Raw genomic sequence first — 15069 nt, forward strand, 5'->3', positions numbered from 1 at the left:
GAGAAAACTGACGATACTTTTTTGTGCAAGTATGTCAGCTGGCCAGGTGCGTCTGATTAAGTGCCACACAGGTCTCAGAACCAATGTGACACACAGTGCTGAATTTCAATAACGCAATACAAAACAAGTTTGTCTCATGTCTACTCAGAGTTTTACCTGACATTGGTTGTCTTTCAATTACATGTTTGTAAGGCTAGCCTGCATGGACACTAAACAAAACTGTTCCGTTATTAACTGTTTGTTTTACCTTTGGGAAACAGCATCTAATCAGGATAAGTCTGTCTACTTGATTTTTTAACATCTGTAAACCATGTTAGCCATGTTTAGCGAGGCAGCCAAGGCTAAAAAAAGCAAGCTAATTTAATTTCAAAACGTCCTTTAGCGTGTTATATTGCAAGGGTTTCAATCCATGACTGAGAGTAACTTGACTGAGCTAACACTGAACACAACTTTTTGTAAAGATCGGCTTTAATGGACAAAGATGAATTTTTCCATGGCCAGGGATGCATGTAAGACCCAATAATACATCTAGACAGTGCACTAGGATGGCTGGAAATCAGCTAAAACTGCCAAGAACATTGTAGGTTCTTGCATTCTTCTGTTTTATTGCTTATGAAATGTCCAGCGGAGCACCATGAAGGGAAAAGGTTAGTTTTTTATAACTGCCGTAAAATAGCATGAAGGTTAAACAGCGAGGGTCTGATACCACAGATCTGCCACTGGAACTTAGGCTATTAACTAGTCATAACAAATGGAAAAGGGGTAAGAACAGTGACGGTACCAAGTTTCCAGATGATACAAATTATCGATTTATATAATGTCCAAAGCTGACTGCAAAAGGTTACAAGAGGAGGATCTCACTAAATGGTGATCTTTTTTCCTAAGATAACAGGAGTGGTTACAGGCTTTTGGCAAATGAAGTCCTTAGAAAGTTTAGCATAGTAGCAAAGATACAACCACATCTGCTTAGACCTCAGCAGAGACCAAACACCTACAAAATCTCCACGAAGCTTCTCAACAACTAACAATACCCGCATGAGAAGAAGGAAACAGATCAACAGAGCAGACGCTGTACAGAAGCGACCTACTGCAAAGCGAACCCAAAAAGAAACAACAGGACTCACTGCCTCACATACAGCCCCCAGCTTAAATCCGCCAATGCTCACAGGATTCTACAAACATCCCCATGGACAATTGATTCCCACACTATCAAGGCTCTGGTGGACAGGCCCAATCCTTGCCACAGACAACTGAAACATATTCTCACCAGTAAACTGGCACACCGCACGCATAGTAACTCCTAGCTCATGCAACCAATCCAGCAAAAACTTGATGCAAACTCTGCCCCACATATCTACACAGCAACACATCAACAGGACTAACCAGATCAGCCACCATCACCGGTTCATTCACCTGCACGTCCACAATGTTAAATATTACACCATCATATGCCGAGCCAAGCCCTTGCTATTGTACGTTTGCGGCAAACTGGATCAGTCTCTATGGAAACAGATAATGCACACAAAATCAGATATTAGGGAGTCATATACAAAAAAACCTGTAGAGAAACACTTTCAACCTCCCTGGCCCACACGTACTAGCAGACCTTAGGTGGCATCCTTGCAGCAAAAAAACTCAGACCAAACTTCAAAAGAGAGAACTGTCTTGAGCTTCAGTTCATCTTGCAAATTTGACACATTCAGATCAGATTAAACAAAGACTGTGAATGGCTTGTCAACTACAATAAAACAGTTTCTCCTCCCTTGGTTTTCACACTCAACTGCAGTAGAACAGGGCCTCAGTATTCCCGGATTACTAACCTCGTTATCTCTAGCTTGCTTGCTTTTACATACTGCCCTGAAAATTTCACTACATGCATTCTGACGATAGGTGGGTATTCACCCGAAAGCTCAGGCTCCACAAAGTCTTTAGTCTATTAGGTGCCACAGGATTCTTTGCTGCGGTTTACAGATCCAGGTGATACACGGTTACCTTGATACTTGACATAAGGTAGTTAGGTCACAAAACGTTAACGGTGTTTTAGGTGTTTTTTGCTGACAGGTGAGTACATTTCCCAGACCTGAGGAAGATGTGCATATATTACAAAATGATGCGGCTCGTAATTAGTTCGTTACTACTTCAGATAAATCGTGAGATGTTAAGTGTATTGCTGACACAGCTATCACACAGCTGACCCACAACCCTAGCCAAATCAACACAAGGAGCAACAAACCTATTGTGGGTGAGAATCTGTGGGCCAATTTTCAAGGTGCAATCTGATGAGAAGTGTTAGGTAACCGATCTTATGCATTTAGATCAAGAGCAGAGTCCATGACAGTGTGCAGCTAACAATTTTGGTATTCCAAGGCCAGAGGGACCATCTGTGATCATTCAAGGTCTGACTCTGTATATACTATCTAAGAACCTCCAAAATAATCCTTAGAGCAGATCTTTAAAAAAACATCCATAATGTTTAAGAATGGTCAACTGATGAGAATTAACAGGACCCTTGCTAAATTGTTCCCAGTGGTTAATACTCTCATTTTAAAACTGCAAGCCTTATTTCCAGTCTGAATTTGTCTAGCTTCAGCTTCAGCATTGGGATCTAGATATTTTTCTAAGGGGGGGGGGGGGGGGGGGGGAAACTGGGGGGAAAAGGGGGGGGACTTCGAAGAGAGGCATCAATCCAGTCCCTGCCCTTGCGGACCAAGATACTGTCAAGACCATCCGTGATAGAGATTTAGTAACCCTCTTAAATATCTCCAGAGATGGAAGAATCCACAGCTCCCTAGGCACTTTAGTCCAGTGTTTAACACCCTGTCAGTTAGGAATATTTCCTTATGGTCCAACATAACCTCCCTTTGGCCACAGCATCACATGGAGATCATCTTCAACTGATTATCCACCACAACCCTATCTTTTTCAGAGTCACTGCTTCCAGGACAGAACCTCAGTACAAGGTTGAGTATGCTTTCATTCTTTCTCCCAGATGTACGCACATTGACCTATTTAAAACTTGGAATGTTTCTATGCATGCACCGATCAAAGTTGGTTGTCATTTAATAACCTGCTAAAGAATTGTAAGTTTTTAGAAAGAATTGATTTGGTCTCTTGGTATAAGAATTTTCAGCTCTCTAGCTATTCCAGGTGGGATGTCACTATAAAAAAAAAACCTTGTTTCATTCACTCACCATCTTTCTGAAAAAAAAAATCTTCTTAGGCCCAGTCAAGGGTATACTATTTATGGGATACATGCTGAGGAACAAGAAGTGGAGGAATAATACTGGAGAAGACAGCTGTGGCAGCATTTTAGACTTTTGTCCTCACTCGTGACTCAACCTATTTACTTTGCACCTAAAGCCCTTGTAAGCGGGTTGTCCTGTTGCCAAAGACTGGTAGAGATGATAGGAAAAAAAAGAGAAGCAGGAACACCATTTCGACGAACATGTTCCTTGGTATCCAATAAAGCTGTACAGTAAAAAAGATAAGCACTTAATAGCTATCGTTCATTCTATTAAACAAAACCTAGTGAAAAACCCGCCTCTCTTGGTGATTTGCCAGGTCCCAGATGTTCTCCCATCTGTACATACTGTCTCACTAGATTTTACATTATACAGAATGTTGGCAGCAATTTTAAAGAACGCGAGGCTATTACAACACCAATCTACACTATTTAGGTCGCTAATCAATGATTCAAAAGAGATGATAATGCCACATGAGAGGTTGCCTGTGCAACTTTAATGCTTGTCCCTATGCATTATATATCATATGTAGTACAATTTTGATCACACTATTTTGTTTCACAGGCATTACCTCAAGATGAAGGATGGATGATGCTCGGAAGGAAAGCAGCTGTGTTAGATGTCACTAGAATGTTGTTCAACAGGAATCACTACCTCACTCCTGCCAAATTGGCCATGTGTAGTGAAAAGAGTTTGTCTACACGAGACATCAGTGAAAAGTTGTTCCACAATAGCTCCTTCTGTGAAACACATCGGAATGCAACAGTCAACTTTAATTCCAGGAATAATTATTCATTCCATAGCCATTCTTGGGAATAAAATGCTTATTCCAGAAACGCATCAACAAGGAGCTATTTGTGAACATTTACTCTACTACAGCCTAGTCAGTCAATGTTCCCTATAGACAAGGCCTTAAGGAAGGCTTTTTTATAGAAAGGAAAGGCTGATCACACAGGTAAGGACCTCAAGAGGTAGCTGTAGTCCAACCTCTGCTCAAAGCAAGGACCGAATTCCAAACTAAATCATACCAGCAGGGCTTTGCAAGTTACTTAAAACCTCTAGAGAAGAGATTCCACCACCTCCCTATGGTAGAACCCTTCAGTGTTCACACCCTCCTGAGTGAAAACAATTTTCACCTAATATCAACTTGTAGACATTCCTCCGCCTGTTCTGTTATTGCTCCACTGAGAACAGGTTAGATCCACCTCTTGGAACTCCTTTCAGATAGTTGATAAAGCACGATCAATCCCTCATTCTTCTCTCCGCAGACTAGAACAACCAGTTCCTCAGGCCTCTCCTCAGAAGTCATTGTGTCCAGCTCCCCTAATCATTTTTCGTTGCCTCCACTGACTCTTTTTCCAATGTTTCCACATTGTTTTGTGTGGGGGCTCAAAACTGGACAGCAGTACTTCAGATGAGGCCTTCCAATGTCGATGTAGAGGGAATGATCACATCCTCGATCTGCTTGCGCGCCCGCTACTATATATAGCAAAATCTATTAGCCTTCCTCTCGCGCAAAAGCACACTGACTCATATCCGCTTCTCGTTCCACTGTAACCCCTAGGTCCTTTTCTGCAGAACTGCTGCCTAGCCACTTGGTCCCTAGTCTGTAGCAGTGCATGGGATTCTTCCGTCCTAAGTGCAGGACTCTGCACTTCTCCTTGTTGAACCTCATCATGTTTCTTTTGGCCTAATCCTCCAATTTTTCTAGGCCCCTCTGTATCCTATCCCTACCTTCCACTCCTCCCAGTTTAGTGTCATCTGGAAACTTGCTGAGAGTGCAGTCCACACCATCAAACCCACACACTTCCTATATGACCATTGGGCAAGCCAAGCCAAAATTTGCATAGATAGCCACTAGCTATGTGTTCCTTATTTTGTGGGTGCCTCACTTGAGACACACGGAACATGACTTTCAGAAGTTCTAAGCACTCATAACTTCAGTTGAAATCAAAGGGAACTGCAGATGCTCAGCATCTCTAGCAGGAAGGCAGTTTGATCTGGAGGAATGAGGAGTCAAGGGGTCGTGAGTTCTAATTCTGGCTCAGCCACTTTGCACGTATTAGCAGGTCAACATAAAGACTATGAGTAAGCCTTGGGTTCACCTTGACCTTCTAACTGTCTTGTCTTCCCTAAGAAGTTACCTGATAATACCTGACATGAAGTGTGCACTTCTTTTTCCTAGTAAAGCCAAGCTCTGAAAGGGGAGGATGGGGTGTGTCTTGCATGATACTCAAGACAATATTTATTTTAGCAGACCGCATCAGGGAGCAAATCCCAGACCCAAGGACTCCTCACAGAAGTCCTGTCACCTACCTGCAGGTCAGCTCTGGTAACAGACAACTAGGACTGCGTGAAATACACGGGCCACAATGGAAAATGGAAGGAAGCAGGAGTCTGACAGCCCACTGGGAGCTTTATAAATGGCAAACAAAACCTTGCTATGCACCAGGAGCTTTGTGCAGAGCAAGCAGCATGAGTCTCAAGTTCACATGGCGTACCCCTACTTAAAAGGCAGTATTTTGCATTGGCTGAAGTTCCAAGTCAAGCCCAAAGCACAGCCACAAGAGTCCAGCCCGCAGCTGATAGAGGGATGGATGATTGTGGTAACCTCCACATCAGAGAATGCCTTAAATCACCAGACAAAGACAGCAAAACACAAATTAGCCAATGCTCTCTAAATATCCAACAACAAAAGGCTTGATGAGACGTATGCACTGATGCCACAAATACCATCCTTCACTTCTCTGTTGCCCATTTTCTGTGCAGAAATAAACTGCACCAGCTCCAACCCAACATGGATAAAAAGAGAAATAACCCCTAACACACACAGGCCACAGGTAGGCCCCTGGACTCGACATTCCAGAGACTGAAGAAAATCATTTTCAAATGGGGCTTGTGAATTTCTCTCTTTTGCCACTGTCCAAAGGGGATTAGGTAGGAAATAACTCCACCACCATGTGGAGTACTATTCAGTAGCACTCAGGTACATTCAATGTGTTGTCTCGCTCTCTTACACAAACAGGGGTAAAACAAACTACTATCTGGAAATGACGACAGGGTGAGAGACAGAAGGATGCAAAGGAACCAATGGGAGAAAGCTACTTTGAGAGATGTCGGGTACAATTCAGCTCAGGAAGGGAACCAGGTTCTATGACTGGACCACTCACTAATAAAAAGAACAAAGGATGAATATAGGCAAATAACACAGGAATGCAGGGGCAAGATTAGAAAGGCAAAGGCATAAAATCAGCTCAAACTAGCTATGGGAATAAAGGGAAACAAGAAGACTTTTTATCAATACATTAGAAGCAAGAGGAAGACCAAGAACAGGGTAGGCCCACTGCTCAGTGAGGAGGGAGAAACAGTAACCAGAAACTTGGAAATGGCAGAGATGCTTAATGACTTCTTTGTTTCACTGAGAAGTCTGAAGGAATGTCTAACATAAGTGAATGACTTATGGAAGGGGTAGGTTTAGAAGATAAAATAAAAAAGAACAGCAAGTTAAAAATCACTTAGAAAAAGTTAGATGCCTGCAAGTCACCAGGCCTGATGACATGCATCCTAGAATACTCAAGGAGTTAATAGAGGAGGTATCTGAGCCCTCTAGCTATTATCTCTGGAAAGTCATGGGAGACGGGAGAGATTCCAGAAGACTGAAAAGGGCAAATCTAGTGCCCATCTATAAAAAGGGAAATAAAAACAACCCAGGAAACTACAGACCAGTTAGTTTAACTTCTGTGCCAGGGAAGATAATGGAGCAAGTAATTAAAGAAATCATCTGCAAACACTTGGAAGGTGGTAAGGTGATAGGGAATAGCCAGCATGGATTTGTAAAGAACAAATCATGTCAAACCAATCTAATCGCTTTCTTTGATAGGATAACGAGCCTTGTGGATAAGGGAGAAGCGGTGGATGTGGTATACCTAGACTTTAGTAAGGCATTTGATACGGTCTCGCATGATATCCTTATCGATAAACTAGGCAAATACAATTTAGATGGGGCTACTATAAGGTGGGTGCATAACTGGCTGGATAACCGTACTCAGAGAGTAGTTATTAATGGCTCCCAATCCTGCTGGAAAGGTATAACAAGTGGGGTTCCGCAGGGGATCTGTTTTGGGACCGGCTCTGTTCAATATCTTCATCAACGACTTAGATGTTGGCATAGAAAGTACGCTTATTAAGTTTGCGGACGATACCAAACTGGGAGGGATTGCAACTGCTTTGGAGGACAGGGTCAAAATTCAAAATGATCTGGACAAATTGGAGAAATGGTCTGAGGTAAACCGGATGAAGTTCAATAAAGACAAATGCAAAGTGCCACTTAGGAAGGAACAATCAGTTTCACACATACAGAATGGAAGAGACTGTCTAGGAAGGAGTATGGCAGAAAGAGATCTAGGGGTCATAGTGGACCACAAGCTAAATATGAGTCAACAGTGTGATACTGTTGCAAAAAAAGCAAACGTGATTCTGGGATGCATTAACAGGTGTGTTGTAAACAAGACACGAGAAGTCATTCTTCCGCTCTACTCTGCGCTGGTTAGGCCTCAACTGGAGTATTGTGTCCAGTTCTGGCACCGCATTTCAAGAAAGATGTGGAGAAATTGGAGAGGGTCCAGAGAAGAGCAACAAGAATGATTAAAGGTCTTGAGAACATGACCTATGAAGGAAGGCTGAAAGAATTGGGTTTATTTAGTTTGGAAAAGAGAAGACTGAGAGGGACATGATAGCAGTTTTCAGGTATCTAAAAGGGTGTCATCAGGAGGAGGAGAAAACTTGTTCACCTTAGCCTCTAATGATAGAACAAGAAGCAATGGCTTAAACTGCAGCAAGGGAGATTTAGGGTTGTGGAATCTCCATCTCTGGAGATATTTAAGGGTAGGTTAGATAAATGTCTATCAGATGGTCTAGACATTATTTGGTCCTGCCATGAGGGCAGGGGACTGGACTCGATGACCTCTCGAGGTCCCTTCCAGTCCTAGAGTCTATGTATCTATGAATCTATAAACTGATGGCACCAATCTGTCCTGCTCACTTTGACGCAGTCAAATGACAATCACAGGACAAGATGCCCTGGGCTACTCAGATTAGTTCACATCTATCCAGATCACAGAACAGTTCCTCATACCGAGGCTGAGCTTCCTCATACCATCATTCTTCTTCCTGGGAATTGTAACTCTCCACCAGCCCCAAACACTGGCTATACTCAAAAGAAAGTACAGAATTTCACCAGCTCACATAGGCCTCTATCTCCGACTCTCATCACATCCCCTATTTTCCGTGTCCTGTCTCCCCCCCACCACCACCCATAAAGGCCATTAGAACATAACATAAGAAAGGCCATACCGGGTCAGACCAAATGCCACTCTAGCCCAGTATCCTGTCTTCCAACAGTGGCCAATGACAGGTGTCCCAGAGGGAACAAACAGAGCAGGTAATCATCAAGTGATCCATCCCATCACCCCCTCCCAGCTTCTGGCAAACAGAGGCTAGGGACACCATCCCTGCCCATCTTGGCTAATAGCCATTGATGGATCTATCTCCCATTAACTTATTTAGTTCTTTTTTGAACCCTGTTACAGTCTTGGCCTTCACAACATTACAAGTTCCCTGCCCTTTGCTGGGCACTGACCTCTTCGCGTCTCTTTTGCCACCGTCCACAAGGAGATTCTTCAAGGATTTCAGACTCATCTTCACTCTCCTCCTCTTCCTCCTCCTCCTGGGGTGCTGCCGGAGCTGCAGAAGTCACTGGTGGAGACACGGAGGTCATTCCTGGCCCAGAAGATGTGGATTCTGGCTTTGTGTCTGAACCACTGCTGGGAACCTGCTTGGCTTCTCCTTCGGACATGATGGGATGCAATTCTAGTACCTGGAAACCATGACAAAGCTCACATACCATCTCTAGTCAAGCACCCCACCCAGTACTAGGGAAAGTGGGGTGGATATTCCTCAAGGACAGCCACTCTCCAGCTCAGGGCAGCTCACTCAAGAAGAAGAGTTTCACTTGATTCTTCTAAGACTTAGCAAAGCAGCACTTAGTATCTGACCACTGCTGATCTGCTTTGAGCCCAACCAGTGAGCTCACCCTACATGTTCCTAAGGTACTGCAGCCACCCTAGTTGTTTGGGGAGAACATTCTTTCTGTGAGACCTGATCCACTGGAAGGCAAAGCATTCTGTTTGTTTCCTATTTCCCTACAGATAAACCTGGGTCAATCACTGCGGGGGACCTTCTGCCTCTCTCACTTATTTGGCAGGCCTTGCTTTCTGTGAAGGCTAAAGAACTAGTGCTTGGTTAAGGGGGAGAAATCTTGCTGCTCAGGTAGGCAGAGATGCATTTTTCTGAGCATTACTAGATGTACGAAGAATGAGCACTGCACATTGGCACAAGTTGGCCAACAACAACATGGGCCACTCTCTGAGATTTCACAGAATCATTTCAATCCAGCAGATCCCTAGACCAGGAAGCCCAAGGGAAGAGACGGATTTGGGCCAGGTCTGCTATGGGGAAATGTAGCTAGTTCATACAAGCACTGGCAAGGCGGCGAGCACCAGACTCACAGGGTCTACTCAACAAGTGCCAAGCTCGGTCTTGGCTAACAGGGGCAGACCCCACTCACCAGTCTCCTCCGCCCCCTACTCATTTCAGCACCAGTTCCCAGTAATGTGACATCTCTGTCCCACCAGGGAAAGGGGAAAAGCAGATTAGAGCCGGGGAACAGCTGCCCTGAGATCTCAAACGGGGGTCCCAGCCCAGGACACCCCCTGAGGCCTCAAGCCACTCATCAAGGCCTCAGGCCCTCACCACCCGGCTTCCCTAGGCCCTCACTGGCCCCTCCAGGCACATCCCCCACCACCCACCCGCCGACCCTCCCGTACTCTCACCGCCCCCAACAGGACCTGGGCCCGTTCAGCCCCCCCCCAGACTCTCACCGCCCCCCGCAGGCCCCGGGCCCGTCCAGCGCCCCCTCCTAGACTCCTCACAAATTCCCCTCGTGCGGCGCCTCGGAGCCCCCGCGTCCAGACCGCCCACCCCAGAACATACACACCGCCACAGGCCAAAGCCCGTCAACCCCCTCACCCCCCGACTTTCACCGCCCCCCCGCAGGCCTCGGCCCGTGCAGCGCCTCCCCCCAGACTCTCACGCACCCGCAGGGCCCCGGCGCCAGCCCCCCCGACTCTCAGCCCCCAGCAAGGCCGCGCCATACCGCCCCGCCCAAGGCGACTCTACGCCCCCGCCGCAGGGCCGGCCGTCGCACAGACCTCCGCCCTCCCAGGCCCCCCTGCTCCCCCGACTCACACCGGCCCCCCGCAGGCCGGCCATCCAGGCCCGCCCAGACTCTCACCGCCCCCGCAGGGGGCCGCCACCCAGATTCGTCGCAGGCATCGGCCCCCCAGACTCTCACCGCCTCCCGACAGGGCGGTGCAGCCAGCCCCCCCCGCCGAGCTCTGCCACCTCGCCCCGACTCGCCCGGCCCGGGCCCCGTCTAACCCCCTCTCCCATTGGGGCCTCAGCGGCCGCCCGCGGGAGGGTAGGGAGGGAGGGAGACGCAGCTTCGGCGCGGCCAGGGGCCGGCAGACAGGGCGCGCCGGCGCGCTGCTCGCAACTCACACGCGGGGTGGGCGCCGGTCGGCTCCGACTCTTCGTCGCCGCGCCGACCGCCGCGGTTGCCTGCCTACGTCGCCGAACAGCCACTGGGCACTAAACCGCAGCGCGGCGCACACCGCCCCCCTGCTTGGTGGCCTTGGGCCAGACCGGGCCAGATTGATTCCGCCAGGCCCGCCGTCCCGGCCGCCTCCCGGATTGGCGGGGGCAGCCATGCTGGAGCCCGCTGGCCCTTCCGCCGGGAGGTCAGCGACGGGGGGCGGGGCACTCTGGTGGCTCCCTGGGACCTGGCGGGCCCTGGCCTGGCGGCTGGAGCGGCTGGGGCCCATAGGGACTGCTGCGACGTCCCTCCCGCCCAGCTTGAACGAGGCCCGTGCCAGTGAGGGCTGACAGCCCGAGGCCACGGGGATTGGGCAGCAGAACACGGTGGATGAGTGCGCATGCCCGCTTCGCTCTCCTCGTCCCAGCTGAACGGGCCCACATTCCCTATTCCAGTCTGGTCAGGCCCGCGGCCCACATGGATAAGGGCGCAGCCCGACTCCGCCCTCGAGGACACGGGGCCCGGTTCCATCCCAGGCTGCAGCCGAGGCCCACAAGGATGGGCGCAGCACCTCCCATGCCACAACGAGCCATTCCATTCCAGGCTGCAGGCCCCGAGGCCTACGGATGGGCCGCAGCCCGCCAATCCCGCCCCGCTTTCGCTCACAGGGCGATCCAATCCGGCGCTGGACAGCACTGAGGCCAACAGGGATTGTGGCGTCTAGCCCGCCCAGGCCAGAACGGGTCCCGTCCATTCCAGGTCCAGGTAGGGTGGCCTGGGGATCGGGGAGTGGGCGGCAGCCCGCCCAGTGACACCGGCGCGCCCAATCCATCCAGGGCTGCGAGGCCGAGGCCACAGGGATTGAGCGCAGCACCCTCCTGCCCAGGTCTGACGAGGGCGGTCCTCCAATGGCTCTCGAGGCCGAGGGCACCGGGCGCATCGCGCGCGCCAGCCGCCCAGTCCCACGAACGAATAGGGCATACCTTCAGTGCCTGGCTCCTGCGGTCACGGGGCATGGGCGCAGCCACCATCTTCGGCCCAGTCGCTTGAGAGCGCAGGGCACCGTCGATCCAGCTCCAGTGTGGGTCGGCCTGGGATCAGGGGCTGGGCGCGCACTGGTCCCTAGCATCTCGTGGTCCGCGGCTTGCGAGGGCGGTCCATCCAGGAGCTCAGGTGTCAGTGCGTGGGATCACGGGCTATGGCTGCTGCCCCTCCAGGTGCGAAGACGAGGCACATCTCCGAGGCTTTGGCAGGCCAGGCACACAAGGATGGCGCAGCCACGCTCCAGCGAACGAGGCCGTCAATCCAAGGTATGCAGGCCCGAGGTCACGGGGCTAGGGTTCGCGCCACCATCCCGCCCAGCTGAACGAGGCCCGTCCATCCAGGCTCCAGGTGGGTGGCCTGGGATCAGGGGGATGGGCGCAGCCCGCCTAGCTGAACGAGGCCCATCCATCCAGGCTGCAGGCCCGAGGCCACAGGGATGAGCGCAGCCCGCCCTCCCGCCCAGCTGAATGAGGCCCGTCCATCCAGGCTGCAGGCCCGAGGCCACGGGGATGGGCGCAGCCCGCCCAGCCGAACGAGGCCCATCCATCCAGGCTGCAGGCCCGAGGCCACAGGGATGGGCGCAGCCCGCCCAGCCGAACAAGGCCCGTCCATCCAGGCTGCAGGTCCAAGGCCATGGGGATGGGCGCAGCCCACCCTCCTGCCAAGCTGAACAAGGCCTGTCCATCCAGGCACCAGGCTTGCGGGCCGGGGGCCAGGGGAATGGGCGCAGCGCACCCTTCCACCCCGCTGAATGAGGCCCGTCCATCCAGGGACCAGGCCTGTGGTCAGGGGAATGGGCACAGCCCGCCCTGCCACCCGCTGGATGACGCCCGTCCATCCAGGCTCCAGGCCCGAGGCCATGGGGATGGGCGCAGCCCGCCCTTCCATCCCACTGAACGAGGCCTGTCCATCCAGGCACCAGGCCTGTGGTCAGGGGAATGGGTGCAGCCCGCCCTCCCGCCCAGCTGAACGAGGCCCATCCATCCAGGCTCCAGGCGTGAGGCCCAGCTGAATGACGCCTGTCCGTCCAGGCACCAGGCGTCTGGCCCGGGGCCAGAGGGATGGGTGCGGTCTGGCCTCCCGTCCAGCTGAACAACCCCTGTCCATCCAGGCACCAGGCATGTGGCCTGGGGCCCTGGCGGGAAATCAGCTGAATATAGGCCAACCTGCAGCCAAAGGGGCTAATGCCAGCCAGGAGTACAGGGAACTTCCTGTAGGTGCAGCAAGGTCATTTCCCCTCTGTATCTGGCACTGGTGCCACCGCCGCTGGACTGCTATGACAAGTTCAGGTGTCCAGTACCCCTCCAGTCAGATATTGATCAACTGGAGTGGGGTCAGAGCGGAGCCACGAGAAAGCCTGCCTTATAGTGCTCAATCTATTTGGCTGGACAAAGAGAAGGCTACCTTGATCACAGTCCATAAGTACTGACATGGGGAACAAATACTTGATAATGGGTTCTTCAGTCTGGAAGAAAAAGTTCTAACACAATCAAGTGGCTGGAAGTTTAAACTAGAGAAATACAGACTAGAAATAAGGTAACAGTGAGAGTAATTAACCACTGGAACAATTCACCAAGGGTCATGGTAATTCTCTATCACTGGCAATTTTTCAATCAAGATTGAAAGGTTTTATAAAAGATTTGCTCTAGGAAAACTTGTGGGACATTCTCTGTTTTTTACAGGAGGTCAGATCAGATGATCACAGTGGTCCCTCGTGGCTTTAGAATCTATTAATCTCATTCTGTCTGTTCAGGAGAACATGCTCCCCTTCCCTACAGCAGGCTGGGAAAGTCCTTGCGTTCGCTACCTGGATTATACCATCTCCTCCCTGCTGCTCTGTGGAGCCCCTGTCTGGGTGTTGGAGTTGTTATTTATGCAGAGTATTAACATGACACTAATTTAAACATGTATCAGAGGGGTAGCCGTGTTAGTCTGGATCTGTAAAAGCAGCAGAGAATCCTATGCCACCTTATAGACTAACAGACGTTTTGGAGCGTGAGCTTTCGTGGGTGAATACCCACTTCGTCAGACAAAGTGTCGTATTCACCCACGAAAGCTCACGCTCCAAAACGTCTGTTAGTCTATAAGGTGCCACAGGATTCTCTGCTAATTTAAACATAAATTCCTTTATTAAATCCAAAGGTCAAATGGTGTTTATGCAACTGAGCTAACCATGCCTAAAAAGCCTAAATAAATTGCAATGTACCACAGCCAAACAGAAGAAAAGCATTTGATCAAGGTACTTACAAATGGGCTAAAGCCAGGGGTCCTTCGACTCATTGGTCAGCTCCAACTTGGTCAGGCAATTATTAGCAATGAACCCTTTAAGAGTTTATTTTTATATGCTTAACATAAAGTCATGTCACTACCAATTCTTGGACCTTAGGTGAGATCAGGCGATGCAGTTCTTTATATAGCCAAGTATTTACTGCAGTTAACCATGTTTTATTTCTATTACTTTAGCGCAAACGTTTAAAAAGACAACCCTTGTATTTCAAAGGGTTACTATCAATTTAACACAACAATCTTATGAGCTCCTTTTTGGTCACATGCTTTGGGCCTATTGGTCATGCCAATATCACAACTCAATTTAAAAACATAGTTCATCCAAAACTAATGTGGGCCTGCATTCCTGCACTGGGCCGGACTATCCTGGTAACAGCTGCCTACATCACAGCGTAGCTTTCATCGCTACAGTGTCAGTGAATCTCTAGTTCCATTTTTAAAAATCAATCTTTTAAACCTCATGGTTACAAAATTAACACTGTCTATCTCAAAATGACTTTCCTACTTCCCCAGGTGACAAGAGTCTGTCCCCCTACACAGTTGTTGAAACCCCCAACTCCTTTCAACAACTTCTAGAATGCTGAAATACAAACAGTCTAGTGTGGTTACTGTTCCAATATAACAAAAGCAAACACTGTTCTATTATTCCCCTACTACTCTTCTATGGGTTCTCTGGTGAGTCTCTACACGAGAGAATTCAGGGCTGGCAGTGCAAGTGTAACACCAACAGACCCTGGTTGTCGGCGGGCAGGATCAAACCTGGGGCCAATAGAACTTAACTCATGAGCCTTTACCGCATGAGCTAAAAGCCAGCTGTCTTGGGGCAGAACGCCACACCCAGGAGGT

General features: G+C 49.5%; 1 protein-coding gene across 1 annotated transcript in view; it reads right to left on the minus strand.

Moving 5' to 3' along the window:
* NRBP1 (nuclear receptor binding protein 1) overlaps nucleotides 1-10825 on the minus strand; it is an 85413-nt gene extending 74588 nt beyond the window's left edge. Inside the window, exons 1-2 of the mRNA XM_032775205.2 lie at nucleotides 10704-10825; nucleotides 8881-9117 (exon numbers count right to left, since the gene is read on the minus strand). Of these exons, the coding sequence (XP_032631096.2) occupies nucleotides 8881-9117; nucleotides 10704-10751 (285 nt within the window). The 5' untranslated portion in view covers nucleotides 10752-10825. The remainder of the gene's footprint in view (nucleotides 1-8880; nucleotides 9118-10703) is intronic.
* Between the last annotated feature and the right edge of the window lie 4244 nt (nucleotides 10826-15069).

This window comes from Chelonoidis abingdonii, chromosome 3, assembly GCF_003597395.2.
Source record: "Chelonoidis abingdonii isolate Lonesome George chromosome 3, CheloAbing_2.0, whole genome shotgun sequence".
NCBI classification, from domain to species: Eukaryota; Metazoa; Chordata; order Testudines; family Testudinidae; genus Chelonoidis; species Chelonoidis abingdonii.